Genomic DNA, 26,254 nt, shown 5'->3' with positions numbered 1-26,254 from the left:
ATCGTTTAAATTAGATTCATAATAATAGATGAAGTCTAGGTGGATTCTTTCCTAGGTATTATTTCTCTCATTGGTTATTATTCGATTATTTTCCTGATTCACTCTCTGTTGAGTTATTTAGTTAGGTTAATTTACTAAATCTTAGTTTAAAACAATCACTCCAATTTGTCGGCTGAATATTAGGAAAACAGTAATTACTAATACTTTTAGTCCTTGTGGATACGATACATTTACTCACCATAGTTCTACTATTTATCGATAGGTGCATTTGCCTTTGTCGTATTTTTAGTTAGTCACGTGAACATACATCAATTGCTCTAGGGAAGACCCCACAGACATAGACTCAGGTCGAACTGTGTAAACAATCTTGGTGTTCATCTTTACTTTTTTTGCACTTCTCGTTTTGTGATTAAAGGTTTTGTGATTGAAACTGTGGCTACAATTTCAAGTAACATTTTAGTCACATTTTTTGTTTGCTAAACAAGTAAACCCCTAGTTTCTACATAATACATTATTTAAATAATATTAATAAATTATAAATTTAAATATTTCAAATACTTAAATTACACACTCTACTGTGAACGAGTTTTATAAAAGTAATAAAATTTTAACAATAAAAATAATGCCATATTATTTCGTCTTAATCTCTACAACAATCGGTTCAATCTTCAGCCTAGTTCTGATCTTCTGTGGCAATTGCCTTGATAGGATAAAAAGTATTAAAATTTAATCCTGAAGAAAATATAGTTATTGAAGTGATACTATTTCAACAAACTTTCTTTTCACAAAGTTATAGATATGTTTGGTGAAGAAGAAAATTGATATTCAATTTCTTAATTTTATGATTTCAATTAAAATATTATTTGTTTTTAACTCAAAGTAACTTTGGTTAAATATTTATTTTTAAACTTGAGTTCAGCTTTAATATAATTAAACTATTTGAGCTTAAATTAAAATTTTATTAAACTTGTTTATCAAGTTTCGTACTTTAGTTTGAATTCGGTTAAATTTTTGTGAATTCGACTAAATTTGTATTTATTCAAGTTTGATGAATTTATCATGTGTATTACTGGATTATAATGCGTTGATCATTTTGACTTTTTAATAATAAGGTTTTTTATAAAAAAATGTTACAATTTTATTATTTATGAATCAAATGATGATATATTGTTTAAAAAATGATTAGAATATCAATTTTTAGTCCGTTAATGATACATAATTTTTTTTTGAAAAATCTCACTATAGTTTATGATCATATTTATTTTTTTGACATAATGTCTAGAATTATCCATAGTCTCTCTGCAGCCCATAAATAAGAGGATAATACACTCCAATGTACTTAAACTCACGTCCTCCTGCATTCACAACAATACTCATACCAATTAAGTTAAAACTCAATCGACATGATATATAAAATTAAACATTATTGATAAATTAAATAATAATTTTTTAAAATTTATAAATATAAATATAATTATAAGTAATATATATTCGAATAAACTATAATAATAATCAAATATTGAAGAGCGCAATGGTATGTATTAATATCTAGAGTATATTTAAAATTAAATAAAAATAAATCTAAAGAAAAATTAAAGTCCAAAGATAACTTAGATATAATTTATTGAGAATAAAAACGGAACATCAAACACGAAAGTCTGGAAATGGTGAATAATACCAAAACCTTGGAAAAAGTTCCAGAAAATTATTGCTAGCTGTAAACTGCAGGAGGATTAAAAGGAATGCAATGCACTGAAAAGTTTTCTTTGAAAAGCAAAAACAATCATCAAATCCAACAAAAATAAACAAAATAGAAGAACATCTGCACTTCCTGCGAGAATTATCAACACAATTAAAATAGATTTTATATGATATTAATTTATTCTAAATTAAAATAACTAGTATAGCTATGTGTCATGTTTCGTGTTGTTATATATATCTAAAATAAAAATTTGAAAGTTCAAATATATTTTAAATTTGTATACATTTTTTATATTCGAAATTTAGTCACTGTTTTGTTTTTTTAAGAATATAGTCTTTTATTTTTTGGATTTAAAATTTGAGATTCATTTGTTACCACTGTTAAAATTATTCTACTAAATTTTTTAGCGTGATATCTTAAAATTAAAAAAAATTCACTCGATAATTATATAACAATAAAAATAATGTTAAAAATATTGATCAGAACTTTTATTAAAAACATTCATTCGAACTCGTTATAATATCTAATTTTTTCTGCACTTTTGGTTTTGTGGTTTAAACTATGGTTACAATTTCAAGTACCATTTTAACCATATTTTTTGTTTTCTAACCTAATAAACTCCTCGTTGTTACATAATACATTATTTGAATAATATCAATAAATTATAAATTTAAATATTTAAAATACATAAATTACACACTCTACTGTGCACGAATTTCATAAAAGTAATAAAAATTTAGCAATAAAAAATAATGCCATACTAATTGTTCTAAATTTAATTTTTATAAAATATTAAAAATTTTAAATTTTTAAATAAGATTATTTGAAAGATATATATTATTTATAAATTTAAAATAATTAATTTTATTATTAATTAAAATTATGTAGGTGAAGATATCAATGACAAAAATTGTTATTTAAGTATAAAATTAAACCAAAATTTTAAATAATAATAATTTAAATCAAATATTAATTTTGATTAATAAATTATGTAGGGGTTGATTTTAAATAATAATAGTATTTTAAATAATTAAATATAAATATAAATATAAATATAAATGGTTGTATTCAATAATGGCAAGTAGCTAGCAGTTGTCAAAGTCTATATATAAGCGGGAGGTTTTTATCATAAAATGGTAACCATATTTTCATTCCTATTTTCTACATTTAACTACGACCCACTAAATTATCACTTACAGTTCCATTCTTGAATTGGTAGTGAAAGAATAAACAAAGGAAGAAAATGTGGAGGCTTAAGATAGGGGAAGGTGGCAATGATCCTTACCTTCAGAGTACCAATAATTTTCTGGGAAGACAAACATGGGAGTTTGATCCAAATGCAGGCACAGATGAAGAACGAGCTGAGATTGAAGAAGCTCGTCTTAACTTCTACAACAATCGGTTCAATGTTCAGCCTAGTTCTGATCTTCTCTGGCGATTGCAGGTATATCATTTTGCCATGATATAACAATAAATTAATATAAAAATAGGATTAATCTTGAAGAAATATAGTTATCTCCTTGAGGCGATACAATTATATATATAATGGTAAAATGTATCTTTCTTTTTATCTTCTCAATCAATTCACATACTAAAACTTGGATGAAAATACCTAGAAAGACTCGTTATAGCTAAATTATGTTTGTTGTATGCAGTTTCTAAAAGAGAAAAAGATGAAACAAACCATTCCCCAACCGAAAATAGAGGATGGTGAAGAAGTGACACATGAAGCTACAACAGCAGCAGTGAACAGAAGTGTGCACTTATTTTCAACTCTACAATCAATACATGGCCACTGGCCAGCTGAGAATTCTGGCCCTATGTTTTTTTCTGCTCCTTTGGTCATTCCTCTTATTCCTTTCCATTTATTCATGTTATATCTATATATATTTCTTCTAATTTCCCTTGCAGAAGATCACAAATTTTTATGCAAATCTTATCCTCATCTTTGCAGGTCATGTCTTTATATATCATGTTGACACCATTTTTTGGATGAAAACGGGGTCAACTCGGATTTTGAAAATAAAACGAAAAATGGGAGTCGCCACCAATCTTTTTTCATGAGGTGTGATCGGGTCACCTCGTAAAATGGTTGTTTTTAATAAACGATTTAGATTTTATTAAAACAACGATTTTTGTCTACGAAATTCAGAAAAATGGGTTCGGGAGTCGGTTACGCACGAGGAAGGATTTGCACCCTCGATACGCCCAAAATTGGTACCTAGTTGATTAATCAGTGTCTTAGTGTCGAAAATTAAAAATTTGAAGAGTTTTAAAAAATACGATCCTTAAAAGAAACTCTGATAACGTGAATTGAAATATAAGATTCTCTTGTTCCGAAAGAATATCACATCCAGCACGTTAGGACACGATACTCTATACCATCGAAACCAAGATCACCTTATAGTTTATTGAAGCCATACTTTGAAGCTTTAAGAGGATATGTGGCTATTTAGTCGAACGAGAAATCGAAACCCAGCACGTTAGGGCACATTTTCTCGATTTTCCAAACGCGAAATATTGCCTCATTTAGAAAAATTTTTCTTTTTGATGTTTAGTGTCAATGCTTGACAAGACAATAACGACTACGACAAGGTGAGCAAAGTAAAATGAGTAACAACAGTACAATAGGCAAAATGAAATGACGAGGCGATTACAAAGCATACAAATAAATAAATAGAACTAACATTTTAGAAAAAGCACAAGTGTACATGAATAAATAAACAAACAACAAATAACAATGATGACAAATAAATACAATTATGTAAAAATGTATATGCATATATAATTTTAAGCCATAAAATAAGAAATGCATATAAATTATAGAATATGAAAACATAGATAAATATATACATATATAAAAAATCGGTAAGTATTATAAAAATAAAAATAAAAATGTAAATATGTGTTTATATATATTTACAAATCGTGATAATATAAAATATATGTATGTGAATTATAAAATATGTGAAATATACAAAAAGCATTTTAAGAATATAAAGAATATATATAAGTATGTATATGATGTAAAATATGCATAAATATATGTAAGTATATAAGAATTATGAAATATGAAAAATATATTTAAGTATGTATAAGTACGTATATCTACATATATATGAATTAAGATGTATGTATTTATGCCTATATCTATGTATACATAAAAATATGAAATATAAAAATATAAAAAGTATATTTATAATAAATGAAAAGTATGTACATATACAGTAAGCATAGATTATAACGGTTAATTATTTTTATGACTCGGTTTTGTGGTCCCGAAACCACTTTGCGACTAGGGCCAAATTAGGCTGTCACAAGCAGATTATACAAATAAAAGACTAGATTAAAATTAAACCTAAAATAAAAGGAATAATTTACAAATAAGATAGTTTTAAAAAAAATTAAAAAAAATAAAAAGTGCAAAGTATATAAATGTATAGGGACAAGGACTGAAAATAATCCAGGTCCCAAAACGCTGCACCTTGGAGTGGACTAAAATGAAACGGTGTACAAATTTTTGGGGAAAAATTAAAATAAAACACATGGATGCCAATGGGGGTCTGCTGAAATGTGGTGCAAAAAGTGAGGGATTAATCATGGAAATTTCCCATTTGACATACAAATGCACAATTGGGTCATGGCATGGGTCAACACGTGGTCCCCACCCTTAACCACCACTGTTTCAATTTATTTCAAAATGGCAGGAAATTGAATGGCAATTGGCCATTTCTTCAAGCCACAACAATTAAGGCAAAAAACCTAATACCTTATACTTTCCCCTTATTCTGCCGATTCTCTCCCCTCCCAAACACTAAGTTACACATTCAGGCCTGGGGAATTATTTTTCAGCCTTGAAATCTCTTCTTGGCTTCGATTCAAACAAATCAAAAAGGAGATTTATGGTGTATTTGCCAGGTATGAACTTCTTTCTTCTCTTTTTATTTGCTTTCAAACATAAAAACGAAACCCAAAAGAATGAAGAACCAAAAAAAAGTATACAGAGATTTAAATCGAAAATCACCTTCTCCAAAAAATTGCTTTTGAACTCTCTTATTCAATATGAGTATGTAGTATCTCTAAAACCCCCCGAAATACAATCGATTCTCCCCTCCAAAATACAATCTGTTTCCCCTCAAATCCCTCATCCAAAATATAATCTGTTTTCCCCTCCTTTGAAATATCAAAAATCCTCCCCCTTTACAAAATGATAGATTTCGGCTTTTAAAGCCAATATATTTTTTTCGTTCCTTTTGTTTATTACTTCCCCATCATTCGCATGCTTTCTTTGCTGTTGTGTTTGTTCTTGTTGCAGGTGGTGGGCACGGTGGAGTGTCAGACGCGTGGGGCGTGGTGGCCAAGGCTGAGGGGCATGATGGCCGACATGGTGGCATGGAGAGCTGGAGGTGTGGCAGATGAGGAGGCCAGCGGCACACATGCTTAGGGGAGGCAAATAGGGTTTGCTTCTGCCGAAAATGTTAAAGTCATATGGGCTAGGGTTTTTTAATTTTGGGCCCATTTGTGATTGGGTTATTATTTGTATTTTATGGACTATTTGTGTTTAGATTTTGGGCTTCCGAGTTTTGGGCCCCGGGCAAAATTGGGTTTCTACATATCACAGGGAATCTCAATACCATATTCTCATCAGAACATCGCAAAGAAATTCTCCGTTATATTTACTGCCATCAGGTTATAAATTTGATTTTGTTTTTCCTAAATAAACTAAGGGTATCTTTGTTTTTCATTTGAGTATATATGACATATGATTAGGTGTATATAGTATTAATAAATATTAGAACTTGGATTTGCATGGCAGAATGAGGATGGAGGATGGGGATTATACATAGGGGGTCACAGCACAATGTTTTGCACAGCTCTCAACTACATTTGTATGCGTTTATTGGGAGTAGGACCTGATGGTGGCCTCAATAATGCTTGTGAGAGAGGCCGAAAATGGATTCTTGATCGTGGGGGTGTCACTACCATTTCTTCTTGGGGGAAGACTTGGCTTTCAGTATGTCATCTTTTTTTTTTTACAACAATATTTACCATCAAACTTAATTCTTTTTATATTAAATATGTATTTCTATTTAATTTGGTTGTAGATACTCGGTGTTTATGAATGGTCAGGTTGCCAACCAATGCCTCCAGAATTTTGGCTCTTTCCTTCTTATTTTCCCATTCATCCAGGTTTGCAATATTTATTTGTTTGTGGTTAATTCAAAATATGTATTATTTTGTGTATTAAAATTTTAGAATTCGGATAATTTTAATATTGAATCATTTTGAACTTTATCATTTAGATATTAAATCGGAATACAACATAAGATATGCAAAGTTAATTGTATATATTAACGATGATGATATTCTAATGCAGCAAAGATGTTTTGTTACTGTCGATTAACGTACATGCCAATGTCGTATTTGTACGGAAGAAAATTTGTGGGTCCAATCACACCTCTAATTTCACAATTAAGAGAAGAACTCCACATTGAACCATATAATGAAATCGATTGGAGTGCAAAGCGGCATTTATGTGCGAAGGTAAAATTTATAATCATAATGTATGCCACAATATTTATAGTTAAAATGTAAATGAAAAAATGTTTTATACATGGCATGCAGGAAGATCTTTATTACCCTCATACACGGCTTCAAATATTGCTCTGGGATAGTCTTTACATATTTTCAGAGCCTCTCCTTAATTGTTGGCCCTTTAATAAGTTACGAGAAAAAGCTCTTAAAGTAACAATGGATCTCATTCATTATGAAGATGAAAGCAGTCAATATATTACTATTGGATGTGTGGAAAAGGTAACCCAATTCAATTAGAATTGATTTTGAATATTATATATATAGTGCTTGCTAATTATTTAACTAATTAAAATTTGATAATACATTGGGCAGCCTTTATGTATGCTAGCTTGTTGGGTTGAAGATCCAAATGGAATTCACTTTAAGAAGCATCTTTCTAGGGTTGATGACTATATTTGGGTTGGAGAAGATGGAATAAAGATGCAGGTTTGCTAATTATAAAAACACTACAAATGTTTAATTAATTAAACTTTCAATTTCGATATTGAATTAATTAAAGTAATTTAATCTTTATCAATTTTGAGAATCAACAACTAAAAACAATTGATCACAATATCAACATTTTTGATAATTGTACATATTTTTGTTGGTATAATAACAATTTTAACCTTTAAAATTGAGTAATTTTTGAAAGTGAGCAACTAAGGAAAACTAATCATGGCATTAATGTTTCCTGTCAATTGTACATAATTTTGATCAGTATTATAACAAATTGAGTCCTCAAAGTTTATATATTTTACATAAAATGTCGTTAAAATGTGTAAATGTTGCGGGATAAATTTGTTATTATATCAGTAAAATATATGTAGAATTGACGAAAAACATTAACGTTATGATTAATTATCCTTACTTGCTCATTTTCGAAATTGATCAAATTTAATTTGCTTTGATATATTTTTTTTAAAAATGATCAATTTATTCAATATCAAAATTAAAAGAAACCATAGAGATCTTTTGACTGTATATTTTCAATATTTCACCATGCAGAGCTTTGGTAGTCAAGTTTGGGATGCTAGTTTTATTCTCCAAGCTTTGCTTGCTAGCAATTTATCTAATGAAATTGGACCTACATTGATGAAGGGGCACAATTTCTTAAAGAACTCACAGGTTTAATGTTTTGGTTTCTTAATTACTTCTATTTTACTTTCTCCAATCTTCTGCTTAGAGTTGATGGTTGAAAATTTTAAGGTTAGGGATAATCCTCCGGGAGACTTTAAAAAAATGTTTAGACACATTTCTAAAGGATCATGGACATTCTCTGATCGTGATCATGGATGGCAACTTTCTGATTGTACTGCAGAAAGTTTAAAGGTAATTTTGTTTTAGTTACAATTAAACACAATGCATTTTGATTTTGAAACAAATTTGCAATTGGAAATTATTGCTTTAAAAACAGTTAAATGTTTTTGCAGTGTTGCCTATATTTTTCAATGATGGCACCGGAAATGGTTGGTGAGAAAATGGAAAGAGAGCATGTCTATGATGCTGTCAATGTTCTTCTATCTTTACAGGTATAGATTGTAATACCAATAGGGACTTTAGCGGAACCAAAAAAATGAATAATAATTTTTGTAGAGGAAGGTATAATTTTAGAATTAAATAATAAATTATTATGATTTGATAAATTTTAAAGAATCTCTATGGTAAATTTACCATTTTCTGAGGTCAAGCCTTCTCTGAATACCAATAATTAATTCATACCAATGTCAAATTATTTTAATTTGTCCTTATATGATGAATATCTTGGTCTTAAGTATATTCTATGATACAAATGATTGCAGAGCAAAAATGGTGGTTTCTCAGCTTGGGAGCCAGCAGGAGGTGGATTCTGGTGGGAGGTAATAACTATTTCAATATTTGGATTAGTCTTTATATATATATGCATACATATATCAATAACTTTTCACCTTAAATTATCTTTTTAGTGGCTGAATCCAGTCGAGTTTCTAGAGGATATAGTTAAAGAACATGAGTAAGAGGCTTATCTTTTCCCTTAATAAATTTCATTAATTATTTAATGTAAAAGAAACCAATTTATAAAATTATATATTAATGAATGGAGAAAAGAAACAAATGTAAACTCCAGGTATGTGGAGTGCTCTTCATCTTCAATCCAGGCACTAGTTCTTTTCAACAAATTATACCCAGGGCATAGAGAACAAGAGATTGAAATTTGCATCAGAAAAGCTGCAAAGTACATTGAAGATATGCAATATCCTGATGGTTCTTGGTAAGGACTTAATAAGGCCTTTTCATTTCTTCAAAACATGAAATTTGATGGAATGGATATATAATTCCTATATATATGTGTGTGTTTAGGTATGGAAGTTGGGGAATTTGCTTCTTTTATGGGACATGGTTTGCACTATCAGGTCTTAAAGCTGCCGGTAGAAACTTCAAAAATTGTTTGGCTATTAGGAAAGGAGTTGATTTTTTGCTTAAAACCCAAAGAGAAGATGGTGGTTGGGGAGAGAGTCACCTTTCTTCTCCCAAAAAGGTAATTAATATTCAATATAAATTTCCTTTTGTTCATATGGTTAAATTATATATTAGTCCCTGTATTTGTATAAAATTTGAGATTTCATCCTCTTACTTTTACAATTTAAAATCCTACTCCAATAATTATCGTTATTGCCAATTTATACCAAAATTTGTCAATTTAACATGTTTATTTTCTGTAAACCATATGCCATATCATTGAGGATAGACTAATCAAAATTTCGAGTTGACAAATTTTGATAGAAAATACTTGTGATTTTAATGATTAGACTGAAATATTTTTCTGACTTAACTAGACCGAAATTTTTAAATAAAAAAATTGAGATTTAATTTGTCGCATTTTAAATACAGAGACTAAACCTCAAATTTTGTCAAAATATAGGGACCAACAATATATTTTTACTATCATATATATATTTAATTATATAAATACTTTTTTTTGTCCTTGTTGATAAAAGGTATACACACCCATCGAAGGAAAAGAATCGAACTTGGTAAATACTGCACAGGCTTTGATGGGTTTAATTATTAGTGGTCAGGTATGCTTTACTTTCAATTGTCTATTTATCTTATAATCCTAATATGCCCAAATAAAGAAAGGCTTAACACCGAGTTTAGTCCTTAATCTTTACATTATTTTTAATTTGGTTATTATTATTTAATTAAATTTGGCCTCAATCTTTTAAAATAAAAGTCGAATTTGACCATCAACATTTCAAAAAAAATTAAATTGTTATTTTTTTAACGAAAAAATTAACTAAAATATTAAATTTTTAAACATGAAAACTAGCATTACAATCCGCATATACTCCATGCTATTTAAAAGAAAATGAACTTTTTATATACTTTTTTGAATTTAGAATTTTTTTTATCTTTTCAAATATTTTTATAAATTTTAAATTATTTGTTGACGTGACATATAAGATAAATAATGTTATGTTAACACGAAATACATGTGAACTGCCATGTCAATATTGTTAACAAATTAATGTTTGAAGGTAAAATTTTGCATTATTCCAAAACTATATATATTCTAAACTTAAATTTATTGCTATGTTGATTTTCTTTATCACTATACATATATCCGTATGTTACTAAATAGGCTGAGAGGGATCCTACACCTTTGCATCGAGCTGCAAAATTGTTGATAAATTCTCAGTTACCAAATGGTGATTTTCCCCAGCAGGTAAGTTTCTTTATGTATATACATGCATCATTAAGAGAAAAGGGAAAGGAAAAGGGGTAAAAGTACTAATTATGCTATTTATTAAGAGTCAGATTATATTTTATTTTTTTATTCAAAAAATGGATAAGTTAGTCTCTATATGTTAGATCAAAGAGCAAAATAATTTTTTTGTTAAAAATTTCATCTATTTCTATTTTTAAATACTGGTCCCTGTACATTAGAATGAGATACATGTGACGTGCCATATTTGTCTAGTTATTCTATCAGTCACATAAGTTTTTAACGGTAGAATTAGATGAAAATTTTAACAAAAAGGAACAATTTGTTCTTTAATCTAGTATATAAGAATTAATTTGTCTATTTTTTAAATAATAGAGTAAAATATAATTTAACTCCTAATACAAATATTTTCATAATACTTTTACCGAGAGAAAGATATATATATTATAATATTTTTGTGATGATGTAATTTTTGGATCAAATGGCAGGGACTGGGTGGATCTTTCTTTAAGAATTGTATGCTACACTTTCCATTGTATAGGAACTTTTTCCCACTGTGGGCTTTGGCTGAGTATTGCAATTATGTTTGGCCATCAAAATATGTATCTTTAGAATAAAACAATTTATCTATAAGAAATTATATATAATAAAATCGGTGAATATTTGATATATTTGACAGTATATTCTTTTATAAGTAATTTTAAAATCTTGGCATGTATCTTTCTCTTTTTTAAATGTTTATTTTTTAATATTTTACTATACTCTATAGAACATTTGTCAACTTCCAACTTTACTTGTGGAGTCTAAAAGCTCCACTATAATATATCAAATAATTTCTCTAATAAAATAGTGCAATATATATATATATATATATTATATTGTCATTATATTTTAGTTTATTTGATCTTTGATTTTTTATAAATATAAATTTCCTTTTAAAGATATATATCGATTCTTTTATTAATTTATGTTTTTTTTCCTCAAAGTGGTTGAACTATAATGTTAAACCAATTCAATCAAAAAGTGAATGTTCAACCTGTTCAACCTTCGATTCAATTATTAGTATCTTTTATGATTGTTTTACGATCTATATTTGAGATTTGTGTTTATTTCTCTTATTATTATCAATTGAATTATTTAGTTTGTTTAAACTAGGTCCTCTTATTAACACCCACAATAATAGGTGAAAGGAAAAATAGAAGTAAAAAGATGGCTAAAAAAGAGAGAGAGTAAGTGACATTAGTGTTGTGTGCAATGTTAGGAGACATCGTTAAGAGGGAAAGTCATAAAATTTGAAATGATTAACCTTCATGGACCTATATAAATATGAATGATACATTTAATTATAGGATAGTGATGAATTTTAAGGTAATTTATTTGAAGTATTGGTAGTGAAATTTTTTAATTGTAATTAAGAAATTGTTCTGTGTCAAATTTTATTTTTTATTTTTAATTACAACCTAACCTTTTTTTTGGCCATCAAACAATTCATTCTTTCATTGCAAAAACAAATCATACAAATATACACTTGTACATCATCATGAAACACCTATACCAAGACAAAATAACAAGCATTTAACCAAGAGGTAGGAGGATTGATCTTCACCCATGTGAATGGAACACAATTCATGACCAGTCGTTTACCTCTTCGGAGAGTAGTCGCGACGAGAGGATTTTTCGAGGCTGGAAGCCAATCACCTTCAAATCAAATTAAAATGAACTCGCTGAAAATGCTCTCGACTCTAACATGCCACTCAAAGTCTACCTTCACCTACGCACAAAAACAAACATATTCACATACTAAGCATTGAAAACTCACTGGTGCTAACATAATTTAAATTCAACGCATTATTAAATTAACCCATAAAGCATAATAAAATGACACATAATTAAGTCGAACATACTAGAATATGCACAAGAGTTGGGCGGGCATAAATGCACCGATAACCACAACCACACTAGTATACCGCTCGTACTCCTAGGGTATTTGAGCTAGTGATATGTTCTCGACCGCTAGGGTATTAAAGAACTATCAAATGATAATTTGCGCTCAGCACTAAAGCTCCCACCAACATGACAAACCCTATGGAATGCCTATCGGATTCGAACAGATTGGTTTAATAAAATTATTCATAAATTACATTAATACCTTTTATATATTGTCCTCAATAGTTTTTTCATGTAAAGCAAAATGGAAGCAAATATTAGCTCACTGGTTATCTAATGTTTAACTAATACTAAGCGGTATTACATGGTCGAATATAGAAAGAAAATTTAGGTAAGTAAAAGCTCAAGTTCAAATAGATAAGGAACTGAAAGCTGGTACATTGGGTATACGACTTTTGCGGTATGTAGCATCATTCACAATAGTGAAATTCATAGTCCAAGACATGAGAAAATAATATTCTCTCATTAGTATTACATGATAGATGAAAAGTAAACATGTCCATGGTTTGTTCATCTTTGTGATAAATGACTTGATTACTATTTGATAGTAATTGACTTTTCATGAAGGAAGATGTAATTGTTACCACGAGATAAAATAGAATCATATTGGGAGAGCAAATTTATCCCAAAAAGATTAAAGATATCCTATGAGGGTAACACACTTTTAACAAGGTCATTAGATGAGTATGATTGAGTTACTTTCGTAATGGTATGTCATTAGGGAGAGCTTAGTCAAGATACTATAATAGAACGAATCCATGACTAAATGATCCTAAATTGTCTTTCTGTATCCGACCACGTAATACCGTTTAGTGTTTGTTTAAACATTAGACAACCAATGAGCAAATATTTGCTTTGCTTGCAAAAACCACATGGGGACATTATACAAAGTATAATAATGTAATCCATGAATTATTTTATTAATCAATCTATTAGAAAAATTTACAAGTTTACTAGTACCCTTGTCTCAAGACAAATGTCACTAGTCTTGAGAACTAGATGAGTTTGTCTCGAGACCAAATTGACATGTCTTGAGAAATTAAGCAATTGAATTCATAATAAGGTAGGTTTTTGTTCTAACGGTCTTGAGACATGCTCTTATTATCTTATTACTTAATGGTCAAATGGCCTAAAATGCACATTTTCATTCATTCAACCTCATTTAATTGTACCTAAAACATATCCAGATATTACGTCAATGTTAAATCACAAATTAACACATGTAAAAACAATCAACCACCATCAAATTATAGTATCCAATGCATTAAGGTTTAACCTATCAACTAACACATTCAAACTTATATAAATAAACGTAGATAATCACTAATCAAAGGATAAAACTTAACTTTTAAAACTTTGTAGGTTATAATGCCAAAAGCATCAAATATTAACTTAACAACATACTAACTAACCTCGGTAAATGCTATATGACCCAAATTAGTTATATACATACAAAATAGCAAAGAGGTGACCACTTAGATGAGTGAGAGAAATTGGATGCTTGACTTCGAGTCTACTAAGTTCTTGTTTGAGATATACGCACGGAAACAACAAAACTATATGTTGAGCAATACGGTTCAGTGGTGCTAACATGATTCAAAAAAGTAATCATTTATAACAAAAATAAACATATAAATTTAATATGAAATCCAACCATAACTTAAATCATGTTTACATTTTTTGTCTCATGCTTTTAATATCCTGCTTTCATGCTTACATTCATATTTTGCCCAAAAATGATATTAACACATTTTGTGTTTGCACAAGCTCGGCTTGATTCAAAAAGTAGGTCTAAAATGTGTCCAAGCCCACCCATGTTTTTTCAAATATCTAGCCCAAGCCATTTAAGCCCGCCCATATTATTTTTTTAATAATTAATAATTAATAATTTTTTATATTTTATTTATCAAAATTTTATATATAATTATCTTAATATTTTTAAATGTTTACTTTATAGTAGTATTATATATTAATATATATATTTAATTCGTATGTTTTATAAATTTAATAATATATAAAAAAAGTATAATGTGAAATATTACAAACTTAAAAAACGGATTGAGTCGTGCTCAAGCCTTAAATGTTCAAGCCTAAACTCAGACCATATTTAAATAGGCCTAATTTTTTAGCAAGAATCGTAAAAGATTGATTAATCGAACGTAAGATTAGCATTGGATAGGAATTCTACAAATATTCGGTGTAGTAGGCCAATTTTGGCCCACTAATACCAAACCCCATACCCCCACTACAACAGCCCCATACCTCCACTACAACAGTCCCATACCGTCTGACACCCCCACCACCAACACCGGCCATACCCTGCAAACACAAACAACAAAAAAGGCAGCCACAACAGAGGAATAAGAGCATTTTTTATTGTTATTGTAATCGATTATAAAACCGAAGGGAGAAATTTTGAAAAAGAGGACGGATTGTATTTTGGAAAAGGGGGGGTTTTTATTTTTTTTACAAAAAGAAAGATTGTAACACAGGTATTAGAAATCAAAACGCACACAAGCAAATCTAAGAAAGATTGGAAACTAAAAGGTGTTCTTGGTTCTTTTTTTATTTTTATTTAGTTTTTTTCTTTTGTATTTTCTTTTATTTTTTTCTTTCTCTTCGCGAATCTGTTTAAGCAAAAACTAAAAGGAAGGAAAATGGCTCACCTGAATCCCTTTGAGCTCGCGTCGGAGTGATTTCTCCGTCGTTGTAATCGAGTTCGGCAAAGGGACAAAGAACTCTTTTTTTTCTCGTTCTTTGTTTGCTGAAAGTTTAGCCTTCAAAAGAGGCTTTGAAGACAGAGCGTAAAAGCTCATCCTCCGCAACATCGGTCACCGGCCATGGCAGCGTGCAGGCGAGCAGGGAATGGCCTTGTCGGCTGAAAAGAAGGAGAAGAGATAGAGGAGTCTGAAAGTGCTAGGTTTAGAAAAAAAAATAAAAAAAAGGAAATAAAGGCATGGATGGTTTCAAAATAAAAGTATGATTTAAATAATAAAACTAAAACAATACCGTTTGGGTAAAGGAAAGAGCCTATGCGCCTAAAATGGGTTATTTTTGTGGCCAATCCTTCTCTTTTGCGCTGCTATTGGATTAGGCCCCTGTTCTTCTTTTTATTGTTTTTAATTTGGCCGCATAATTTTCTCCTAATTACATTTGAGTCCCTGTTGAAATAATGCGCATAAAGGTTGGGATTATTTCCCTTTTAGTCCCTCCATGTTATTCACGTGTTCTAGTAGGTCCTCCCCTTTCCTTTTTTTTTGTTTCGAATCTATCCCCTAACTCTTGTTTTAAATTCAATTTGGCCCCATTTCTTTTTTTTTTATTTTATTATTTTCGCCTCAAATTTCTGTCTAGAGTTCAAATTAGCCCCTTTTCGTCCTTTTCTTTTGTATTTTCTTTTATTATTTAACATTATGGTATTATAATTGTATTTTATTTTCTTGCATATTATTTACTATTATTATTATCACTTTCATTCCATTATTATTATTGCTATTGCTATTTTTTTGTTGTTTATATTTTTATTTATATTATTGTTAGTATCATTATTATTATTATTATTATCTCCATTACTATTATTATTATTATTATTATTATTATTATTCTCTTGTTATATTACTATTCTTGTTATATTATCACTATTTTTCTTACTATTATTATTACTACAACTATTATTACTATGATTATATTTTCTTTTTATACCCATTTGCTTATTACCTCATTGATTTTATATCATTACTATTATAATAATTATTATCATTACTTTTCATCGTTATATATATATTTTCTTTTCTCTGTTTTATTACTATTATTAATATCATTATTAATATTATTTTTATTTCTATTTTTATTTTTATTAACACATTTTTTACCATATTATTATTTCCTTTTTTTATACATATCATTATCGATATTAACATATACTATTATTATTAATGTACTATTATTTTCTATTTATTACTATTATATTTATTACTATTATTAATATATATATATTTTTCTTTAGTGCTATCACTATTATTATATTATTTGTCTTATTAATGTACTGTTACTATTTCCCACTTAGCTATTATTACTATTATTATTTTTACTATTATAATTATTATTATTCTTTTATTATTCTCTTACATTGCTTGTTTGTCTTACTCCTCTATTTCTGATCTCATCATTCTTATTATGCATTTATTTTTATTCTGTTATGTTCATTGATATCGAAATTCATATTTGTTTGCTCATTTTTCGCTATTCCACTTTACCACGAATTTATATTAATTACCCAACGAAAATAATTCTTTCGTAAAAGCAATATTTCACGTTTGGAAAGTTCGAGAAAACGTGCCCTAACGTGCTGGGTTTCGATTCCTCGTTCGACCAAATGGCCAAATACCCTTTTAAACTTTCAATAATAAAGGTAATATTTCGTATTTAGAAAAATCGAGAAAACGTGCCCTAACGTGCTGGGTTTCGATTTCTCGTTCGACTAAATAGCCAAATATCCTCTTAAATCTTCAAAGTATGGTTTCATTAAACTATAAGATGATCTTGGTTTCGATGGTTTAGAGTATCGTGTCCTAACGTGCTGGATGTGATATTCCTTCGGAACAAGAGAATCTTATATTTCAATTCACATTATCAGAATTTCTTTTAAGGATCGTATTTTTTTTAAACTCTTCAAATTTTTAATTTTCGACACTAAGACACTAATTAATCAACTAGGTACCAATTTTGGGCGCATCGAGGGTGCTAATCCTTCCTCGTGCGTAACCGACTCCCGAACCCATTTTTCTGAATTTCGTAGACAAAAATCGTTGTTTTAATAAAATCTAAATCGTTTATTAAAAACAACCGTTTTATGAGGTGACCCGATCACACCTCATCAAAAAAGATTGGTGGCGACTCCTATTTTTCGTTTTATTTTCAAAATCTAAGTCGACCCCGTTTTCATCCAAAAAATGGTGTCAACAGATTGGCGACTCCACTGGGGATTATAAGAGAGTCAAGCCACGTGTTGATTATTTCTTGTCTTTTTGTTGAAAGTGGAAAATTCGATTTAAATTTACGATCCTCTCATTGCATCTCTTTTTGTTTTGAGTTATATTTTTTTATCATGTTCTGTATTTTATTTTATACCTCTGCACATTGCATTGCATGACCGTTGGTCACACCTTTTAAGTGGGAGTGAGAAACTACGCCTTCGTGAGGTTTTCACCTCCGCATGGGATAGTGAATCGCTTCCGGGATACATCTGTACCTATGTCTTCGTGAGATTTTCATCTTCGCATGGCCATAGGGAAATGTATTCCCCTGAACTGAACTCGGTCCATATGAGCCTATAATGGGTGAGGATCGAGGAATCTGCTGGTTCAGGTACCCTTACTTTAGAACCAAAGCTCATGTAGTGAACCTTAGGAGCCCACCCTAGGTAGAACCACTTCGAACCCCTAGTATTCACCCAAATAGGTGTTCTATTTATTCTTGCTTGCTTTTGCTTTGTACTAACATGTTTTCTTTTTGTTATGATTGCATTGCATTTTCATCATAAAAAGAGGTGTTGATTCACGTTCAATTGCTAAATAGAGAGCTTGTCATAAGAAAATGGGTTTCTTGATAGAGTGGATGACGATACGGTTGTCCTAATACGGTCCGAGAAGATATAACAAAAGAAGGATGATAGTTCAGTAGAGGACTATACGACTTTGCCTCGTTGCCTGAAGACTCAAGATGACAAGGATTATTCGAGAGCTGCTCAATTTTTTTTAAAGAGAAGCCAACGAGCATCACGAGGTTGAGTGAGCAACGAGTCACGGCCCGGATCAAGTAAAAGAAGATAGAAGAGACGTCCCTTTTGAAGAGTTTGTGAGACTTATCTTAACACTCGAATGAAGAAGAGGATCGAAGGACTCCGCCTATGAGGGCGAAACTGTATATATATATCCGCTTTATGTAAAGAGATTTGTTTTCTAATAAGGTTGTTCTAATAGAATTGAACCAAGAATCAACGTCTCTTTTTGCATTCATTTCATACATTTGCATTACATTGCATCATATGCATTAGATTTTCACGAAATGGCCCTAATTAAGTAAAATTATTTCAGTTACCCTGGAAACCAACAAAAATCTAATCAAATATCACTACGGTACTCGTCGCCAAACAAAAGCAATGGATCAAAGGTTGGAAAGATTGGAACAGTTGCAACGAGAGATGCAAGATCAGATGCATAAACGACTGGAAAAAATCCAACAGGATATGTTAGAATCCCAGAACACTGCGATGAACCAATTAAAGCAATTATTGGCTGGAGGGAATAACAAAGGAAAAGACCCCGTAGTTGATGCTGGGGAGGATCACGATGACCCTGTTTATCCTTCAGGTTTCACCCCAACTAACATCCAAGCACAACCAGAGGTGTACCCACAAAGGGTACCGGTTACCATTGGACCTCAGTATCTGGCTGGTACCTCGGTACCAGTGCACTTTCAAGTAGGCTCGGGTTCTAATCCCGGGGACAACCCCACCAATCCGGTGGTCCCTAATCTCGATGATATGGCGGAAATAGAAAAGGCAAGAATGGATCTGCCAAAACAACTTGAGGATCGATGTAGATGGCTAGAGGAAAAATTCAGAGTCATGGAGAACATCGACTATCATTGCGGGGTTGACGCCAAGGATCTGAGTTTGGTCCCTGATTTAGTACTCCCACCTAAGTTCAAAATGCCGGAATTTGAAAAATATAATGGGACTAGTTGTCCTGAAGCTCATGTAACTATGTTCTGTCGAAGAATGACAGGATATGTCAACAATGATCAGCTATTAATCCACTGCTTCTAGGACAGTTTGATCGAATCTGCAGCCAAATGGTACAACCAACTGAGTCGTGCTAAAGTTAGTTCATGGAGAGACTTGGCGCAAGCTTTTATGAAGCAATACAGTCATGTGACAGATATGACACCCGATAGAATCACATTGCAGAACATGGAAAAGAAGCAAAGTGAGAGCTTTAGGCTATATGCCCAAAGATGGAGAGAGGTCGCGACACAGGTCCAGCCGCCTCTTTTAGAGAAAGAAACCACGATGCTTTTCATCAACACTCTGAAAGCACCGTTCATTAACCACATGTTAGGAAGTGCTACCATGAGCTTCTCAGATGTAGTGATGTCTGGTGAAATGATTGAAAATGCAATAAGAAGTGGGAAGATAGATGCGGAAGAAGGCATCAAGAGATCAACCCCAAAGCACAAAGACAATGAGGTGAACAACACGAGTACATATAGCAAGGGTTATTCAAAACCAATTACGGTGAATCAGCCAAGAAAAATGGTCGCTAACCAACAAGGCTCATTGAGACAAGAACCTGGAGTGAAACCAGGTACTGAGAACCTTCAGTTCACACCAATTCCAATGTCGTATGAAGAGTTGTATCAAAATTTATTCGATGCGCATGTTGTTTCCCCTTCCTACTCAAAACCCCACAACCTCCATATCCAAAGTGGTATAATGTGAACACACACTGTGACTACCACGCAGGAATTACGGGGCACTCAATAGAGAATTGCATCACCTTCAAAAACTAGTTGAAAAACTCATCAACATGGGTATTGTCAAGTTGGGTGACTCATCTACTGCAGAAAATCTGCTACCCAATCATGATTGACAATAAGGTGAATACGATGTATGAATAGATATTGGGAAGTGTTCACATCAATGACATGCATGAAGATACAACTGAAGAGGGAACTTTGTCAGATGTCTGCCCTCATAAACTTGGAAGTGTTCTAAATAAATCAGACTGTAAAAGAAGTCTCTGTAGTATTTAGAGCCTACTTAGAGTAATATTCAGAACAAACTTGTTGCTTTTAGCCTGAAGCAATATGAATTTTTTTTTTGTGAAATAGGCTCATGTCTGAACGTCGTTATTTTAATGAAATGCATCTTTGCGATCATTTTTGAGCTAATATTCTTTCATTCTTTATGAATAATTATTTTTAATCTTTCATTCTTTCTTCCAAATCATTCATTCATTCATAATCATACTGTACATATAATTATTCTTAAATTCATACATTCTTTGTATATTCTTTTGCACCAACAACAGGTCCCTGAATATCAACGACATGAATGACACTACTACAGACTCAGAATCTCCTTTTGAGCGAGACATGTGTTTAGAGGAATATCATGACTTCGAAGATGACATAGATTGTGGCCTATCTTCGTACTTATTGAGGAGGGTAGAACAAGGTGAAAACAGATTCCACCTTACGAAAAATCAATGGAGTCCATGTGGGGCATGAAGGTTGTTAGGTCGATCTCGCCAAAAAAAAGTCTGGCGGTCATCAGTTTATCTTCACGGGAAGAAGCTGCTTTGTATGCTAATGTCACGAAGTCGACAGCAAATTTTTTGAAAAATCACGTCAGCTTGAAAAGTCGAAAAGGATCATATTTGACAATGCACTAAATTTGAACATGAGCACAATATCAGAAGTTTGCAGTCTGTTCAAGATTAACACCATATCGCCAAAAAAAACACTCTCAGGGCAACGCCCTCTTTTTGGGCTTATCGCGATTTCACCTATTGAGGTCGAGATTTCCTTCTCTTTGAGTCTTTGGATCCAATCCTGGTTGAAGAGGAATGTTCAAAATATCTATCATGGTCAAATATACCAAAAGCAAATGGTATGAGTTCACCAAAACAAGGTTTGCTCCAGAGAATTCTACAAAGGGGACCCGATATCAAAGAAGATCCTTCCCATACAAAGGGGACTTCAGAAGAAAGTGGATGCCAAGCCAGAAGAACCTTATATGGAAGGCTTTATCTGGGAGAGTGTAGGTATTGACCAAGATAGATGGCAAGAACTTGCCTAATCTTGAGAATTTTGATTCAAGGAACAAATACTTCACTTAAAAAAAAAGAAGAGAAAATTAATGAAAAAGAAGAAAAGAAAAATGAGTGAAAAAAGGAGAGGCCATGGTGAAAACCCGCAAAGGGCGCCTTGAGACCAAAGGGGCTTGAGTTGAAAACCCAAAAAAAAGGGCGACTCAAATTTTGGATCAAATTGGGGCATGAGGCGATCATAGCAGCTCAAATTTTGATCAAATCAGGGCATGTAATGATCTTGCTATACCTGATTCAACCGGAAAGGTAGGTAGCATCTTGGGGCATCGACAAAGTCTTGTAGATCTCCTAAACACATGTCAAACACAAGATGGTCTTTCAAAGAGTTGGTACAGAGAAGTTCAAGCTACGATATCTGGGGCATCTTGTCCTCATACTATTTTTTTTCTTGGAATACTTCATTCTTTTTCAAGATACGTGTTCCCAATTAATTCCCCTTTTATTCTTGCTATCCTTGATAGTTTATTCATTTTGAGCTATGCTCTCAAATCAATTCTATTTTATCTATCGTCATGATCTTTTGCAAGCATGTTGCATTGGAATAATGATTAATGGACTAATAAAACTTTCACGAAGGAAGTTTTGCGTATTACTCTGGAAAGTTTCTAAATAATATAGGAGCCTGAAGCAGGACAATTGTTTAGAACACTCCAAATTTAAAGGTTGGAAATTTGGGAAGGAACAGTCTAAATTTAGACTTTCTCTTTGGATTTTTGTTGTCAAATGCATTGATTGACAAGACGCCATGTTGGTAACAAAGCTTGAATAAACAAGAAAGTGATGATCTTCAGGCAATAGGAAGAGGTTACCTCGGGAAGGAGAGCCCTTGTTTGCGCATGAGTCTTTGGTACGACACCTTGGGAACGATGTAAGGGACCAGAAGGATTTAAATCTTATACCCTTGAATTACGATAGGAGAAGATTAAAAAAAAGCCATATCTTTCCACCCTTGGGTTACAGTAGGAGATTGATGTTACAAATTTTATGTCACAATGGATTGAACTACGATGTTCACAGTGGGGGCAATCAGATTACGTGTTTCTTTGGAAATGCCGGCTGGTCAAGAAGGCGTTGCGACACGTTAGTGACATAAGCTTTTGAGCGATGATAACCTAAGCATTAAGGAATCATTTTCATGACATTCTGCATTCATTCAAATACCATTCACACATGTCTAGTTAGGAGCATTTGATTTATTTTGATCATGCCATCCTAATCATTAGGCATAATTAGGTTCATTATACAGATCATGTTCCCTAGAGAACAGATCAGTAAAAATTGAAGATAAACCTTGCCTCTCTCGTTTGTAGTAGAGCTGGTTGAAGATATCAGATATTGCCTTCCTGTATTTGGCAGCGAAGCAGATCAAAGATGGCAGATTTTACCTCCCTGACTACAGTGGAGTACATTGAAGCCGATAACTCTATCTCCCTGCATCTGGCAGTGGAATAGATTGAAGATCAAATATGACAGATTTTACCTCCCTGACTACAGTGGAGTACATTGAAGCCGATAACTCTATCTCCCTGTATCTGGCAGTGGAATAGATTGAATATTGCAGATCTTGCCTTCCTGTATTCGGCAGCGAAGCAGATCGAAGATGACGGATTTTACCTCCCTGACTACAGTGGAGTACATTGAAGCCGATAACTCTATCTCCCTGTATCTGGCAGTGGAATAGATTGAAGATTGCAGATCTTGCCTTCCTGTATTTGGCAGCGAAGCAGATCGAAGATGGCAGATTTTACCTCCCTGACTACAGTGGAATACATTGAAGCCGATAACTCTATCTCACTGTATCTGGCAGTAGAATAGATTGAAGATTGCAGATCTTGCCTTCCTGTATTAGGCAGCGAAGTAGATTGAAGATGGCAGATTTTACCTCCCTGTGACTACAGTGGAGTACATTGAAACCGATAACTCTATCTCCCTGTATCTGGCAGTGGAATAGATTAAAGATTGCAGATCTTGCCTTCTTGTATTAGGTAGGAAGTAGACCGAAGAAAGCAGATCTTGTCTTCATGTATTGGCGTGAAGTAGATCAAAGATAACAGGTCCGGTCTTCCTATATTGGTAGGAAGTGGATCGACGACGCAGATCTTGTCTTCCCATACTGGTGGCGAATTAGATCGAAGAAAGCAGATCTTTTTTTCATATATTGATGTGAAATAGATCGAAGATAGCAGATCCTGCCTTCCTATATTGGTAGGAAGTGGATTGAAAACAGACTCTATCTCCCTGTATTTAGCAGTGGAATAGATTGCAGGTCGAAGACGGCAGACTTTACCTCCCTGACTACAGTGGAGTACGTTGAAGTCGATAACTCTATCTCCCTGTATTGGGCAGTGGAATAGATTGAAGATTGCAGATCTTGCCTTCCTGTATTCGGCAACGAAATAGATCGAAGATAGCAGATCCTGCCTCCCTATATTGGTAGGAAGTGGATTGAAAAACAGACTCTATCTCCCTGTATTTGGAAGTGGAACAGATTGAAGATCAAAGATGGCAGATTTTACCTCCCTGACTACAATGGAGTACATTGAAGCCAATGACTCTATCTCCCTGCATTTGGCAGTGGAATAGATTGAAGATTTCAGGTCTTATCTCCCTAAGTAGTAGTGGAGCAGATCACACCCAGTCTTATCTCCCTAAATAGTAGTGGAGCAGACTAAAAACACAAATCTCACCCCATGGAGTCGTAGCAGAGTAGATTGAAGCTACAAGGCGTATCTGAAGTTGCAGTAGAGGGGATCGAAGCAACAAGATGCGGCAGGTTGGAATAAGGCTACTTGAAGAAGATGAGCACCAAAAAGTCAAGACTCGGCAAGACCGGGCAAAATTGGCCCTTTTGATGTCTTTGCTCTATTCTCGTTACACGAAAATGAGCAAAGAGGGGCAGCTGTAGTAGGCCAATTTTGGCCCACTAATACCAAACCCCATACCCCCACTACAACAGCCCCATACCTCCACTACAACAGTCCCATACCGTCTGACACCCCCACCACCAACACCGGCCATACCCTGCAAACACAAACAACAAAAAAGGCAGCCACAACAGAGGAATAAGAGCATTTTTTATTGTTATTGTAATCGATTATAAAACCGAAGGGAGAAATTTTGAAAAAGAGGACGGATTGTATTTTGGAAAAGGGGGGGTTTTTATTTTTTTTACAAAAAGAAAGATTGTAACACAGGTATTAGAAATCAAAACGCACACAAGCAAATCTAAGAAAGATTGGAAACTAAAAGGTGTTCTTGGTTCTTTTTTTATTTTTATTTAGTTTTTTTCTTTTGTATTTTCTTTTATTTTTTTCTTTCTCTTCGCGAATCTGTTTAAGCAAAAACTAAAAGGAAAGAAAATGGCTCACCTGAATCCCTTTGAGCTCGCGTCGGAGTGATTTCTCCGTCGTTGTAATCGAGTTCGGCAAAGGGACAAAGAACTCTTTTTTTTCTCGTTCTTTGTTTGCTGAAAGTTTAGCCTTCAAAAGAGGCTTTGAAGACAGAGCGTAAAAGCTCATCCTCCGCAACATCGGTCACCGGCCATGGCAGCGTGCAGGCGAGCAGGGAATGGCCTTGTCGGCTGAAAAGAAGGAGAAGAGATAGAGGAGTCTGAAAGTGCTAGGTTTAGAAAAAAAATAAAAAAAAAGGAAATAAAGGCATGGATGGTTTCAAAATAAAAGTATGATTTAAATAATAAAACTAAAACAATACCGTTTGGGTAAAGGAAAAGAGCCTATGCGCCTAAAATGGGTTATTTTTGTGGCCAATCCTTCTCTTTTGCGCTGCTATTGGATTAGGCCCCTGTTCTTCTTTTTATTGTTTTTAATTTGGCCGCATAATTTTCTCCTAATTACATTTGAGTCCCTGTTGAAATAATGCGCATAAAGGTTGGGATTATTTCCCTTTTAGTCCCTCCATGTTATTCACGTGTTCTAGTAGGTCCTCCCCTTTCCTTTTTTTTTTGTTTCGAATCTATCCCCTAACTCTTGTTTTAAATTCAATTTGGCCCCATTTCTTTTTTTATTTTATTATTTTCGCCTCAAATTTCTGTCTAGAGTTCAAATTAGCCCCTTTTCGTCCTTTTCTTTTGTATTTTCTTTTATTATTTAACATTATGGTATTATAATTGTATTTTATTTTCTTGCATATTATTTACTATTATTATTATCACTTTCATTCCATTATTATTATTGCTATTGCTATTTTTTTGTTGTTTATATTTTTATTTATATTATTGTTAGTATCATTATTATTATTATTATTATCTCCATTACTATTATTATTATTATTATTATTATTCTCTTGTTATATTACTATTCTTGTTATATTATCACTATTTTTCTTACTATTATTATTACTACAACTATTATTACTATGATTATATTTTCTTTTTATACCCATTTGCTTATTACCTCATTGATTTTATATCAT

At 32.1% G+C, this 26,254-nt stretch overlaps 1 protein-coding gene across 4 annotated transcripts; it reads left to right on the top strand.

The window, feature by feature from the left end:
- The first annotated feature begins 2,841 nt into the window (after nt 1–2,841).
- Nucleotides 2,842–11,651, top strand: LOC107962616 (lupeol synthase). 4 transcript variants are annotated; one of them, XM_041096163.1, is made up of 19 exons: nt 2,842–3,146; nt 3,358–3,543; nt 3,657–3,669; nt 6,315–6,391; nt 6,519–6,716; nt 6,808–6,892; nt 7,080–7,246; nt 7,328–7,516; nt 7,610–7,723; nt 8,285–8,404; nt 8,486–8,608; nt 8,710–8,808; nt 9,079–9,135; nt 9,223–9,269; nt 9,384–9,527; nt 9,617–9,794; nt 10,255–10,335; nt 10,899–10,982; nt 11,471–11,651. In XM_041096163.1, the coding sequence occupies exons 1-19, from the start codon at nt 2,946–2,948 to the stop codon at nt 11,597–11,599; spliced, it is 2,292 nt and encodes a 763-aa protein (XP_040952097.1). In that variant the 5' UTR covers nt 2,842–2,945; the 3' UTR covers nt 11,600–11,651. The 4 variants fall into 4 exon arrangements, with proteins under 4 accessions (XP_040952097.1, XP_040952098.1, XP_016754573.1 ...); XM_016899084.2 differs by lacking the exons at nt 2,842–3,146; nt 3,358–3,543; nt 3,657–3,669 and adding exons at nt 4,995–5,620; nt 6,018–6,160 and having other exon boundaries at nt 6,268–6,391; XM_016899073.2 differs by lacking the exons at nt 2,842–3,146; nt 3,358–3,543; nt 3,657–3,669 and adding an exon at nt 4,995–5,620 and having other exon boundaries at nt 6,018–6,391.
- The last annotated feature ends 14,603 nt before the right edge of the window (nt 11,652–26,254 follow it).

Source organism: Gossypium hirsutum, chromosome D06 (assembly GCF_007990345.1).
Source record: "Gossypium hirsutum isolate 1008001.06 chromosome D06, Gossypium_hirsutum_v2.1, whole genome shotgun sequence".
In the NCBI taxonomy this organism is placed as follows: Eukaryota; Viridiplantae; Streptophyta; class Magnoliopsida; order Malvales; family Malvaceae; genus Gossypium; species Gossypium hirsutum.
Note: the sequence above shows the minus strand (reverse complement) of the source record. Positions and strands in the feature narration are given on the sequence as shown.

What these genes read in the sequence shown, in the direction of transcription:
- LOC107962616 (XM_041096163.1), top strand. Translation starts at nt 2,946, where the DNA reads ATGTGGAGGCTTAAGATAGGGGAAGGTGGCAATGATCCTTACCTTCAG. An exon ending in GGGGGAAGACTTGGCTTTCA is followed by an intron (nt 6,717 to 6,807) that starts GTATGTCATCTT and finishes ATTTGGTTGTAG; the next exon opens with ATACTCGGTGTTTATGAATG. An exon ending in GAGGTGGATTCTGGTGGGAG is followed by an intron (nt 9,136 to 9,222) that starts GTAATAACTATT and finishes TTATCTTTTTAG; the next exon opens with TGGCTGAATCCAGTCGAGTT.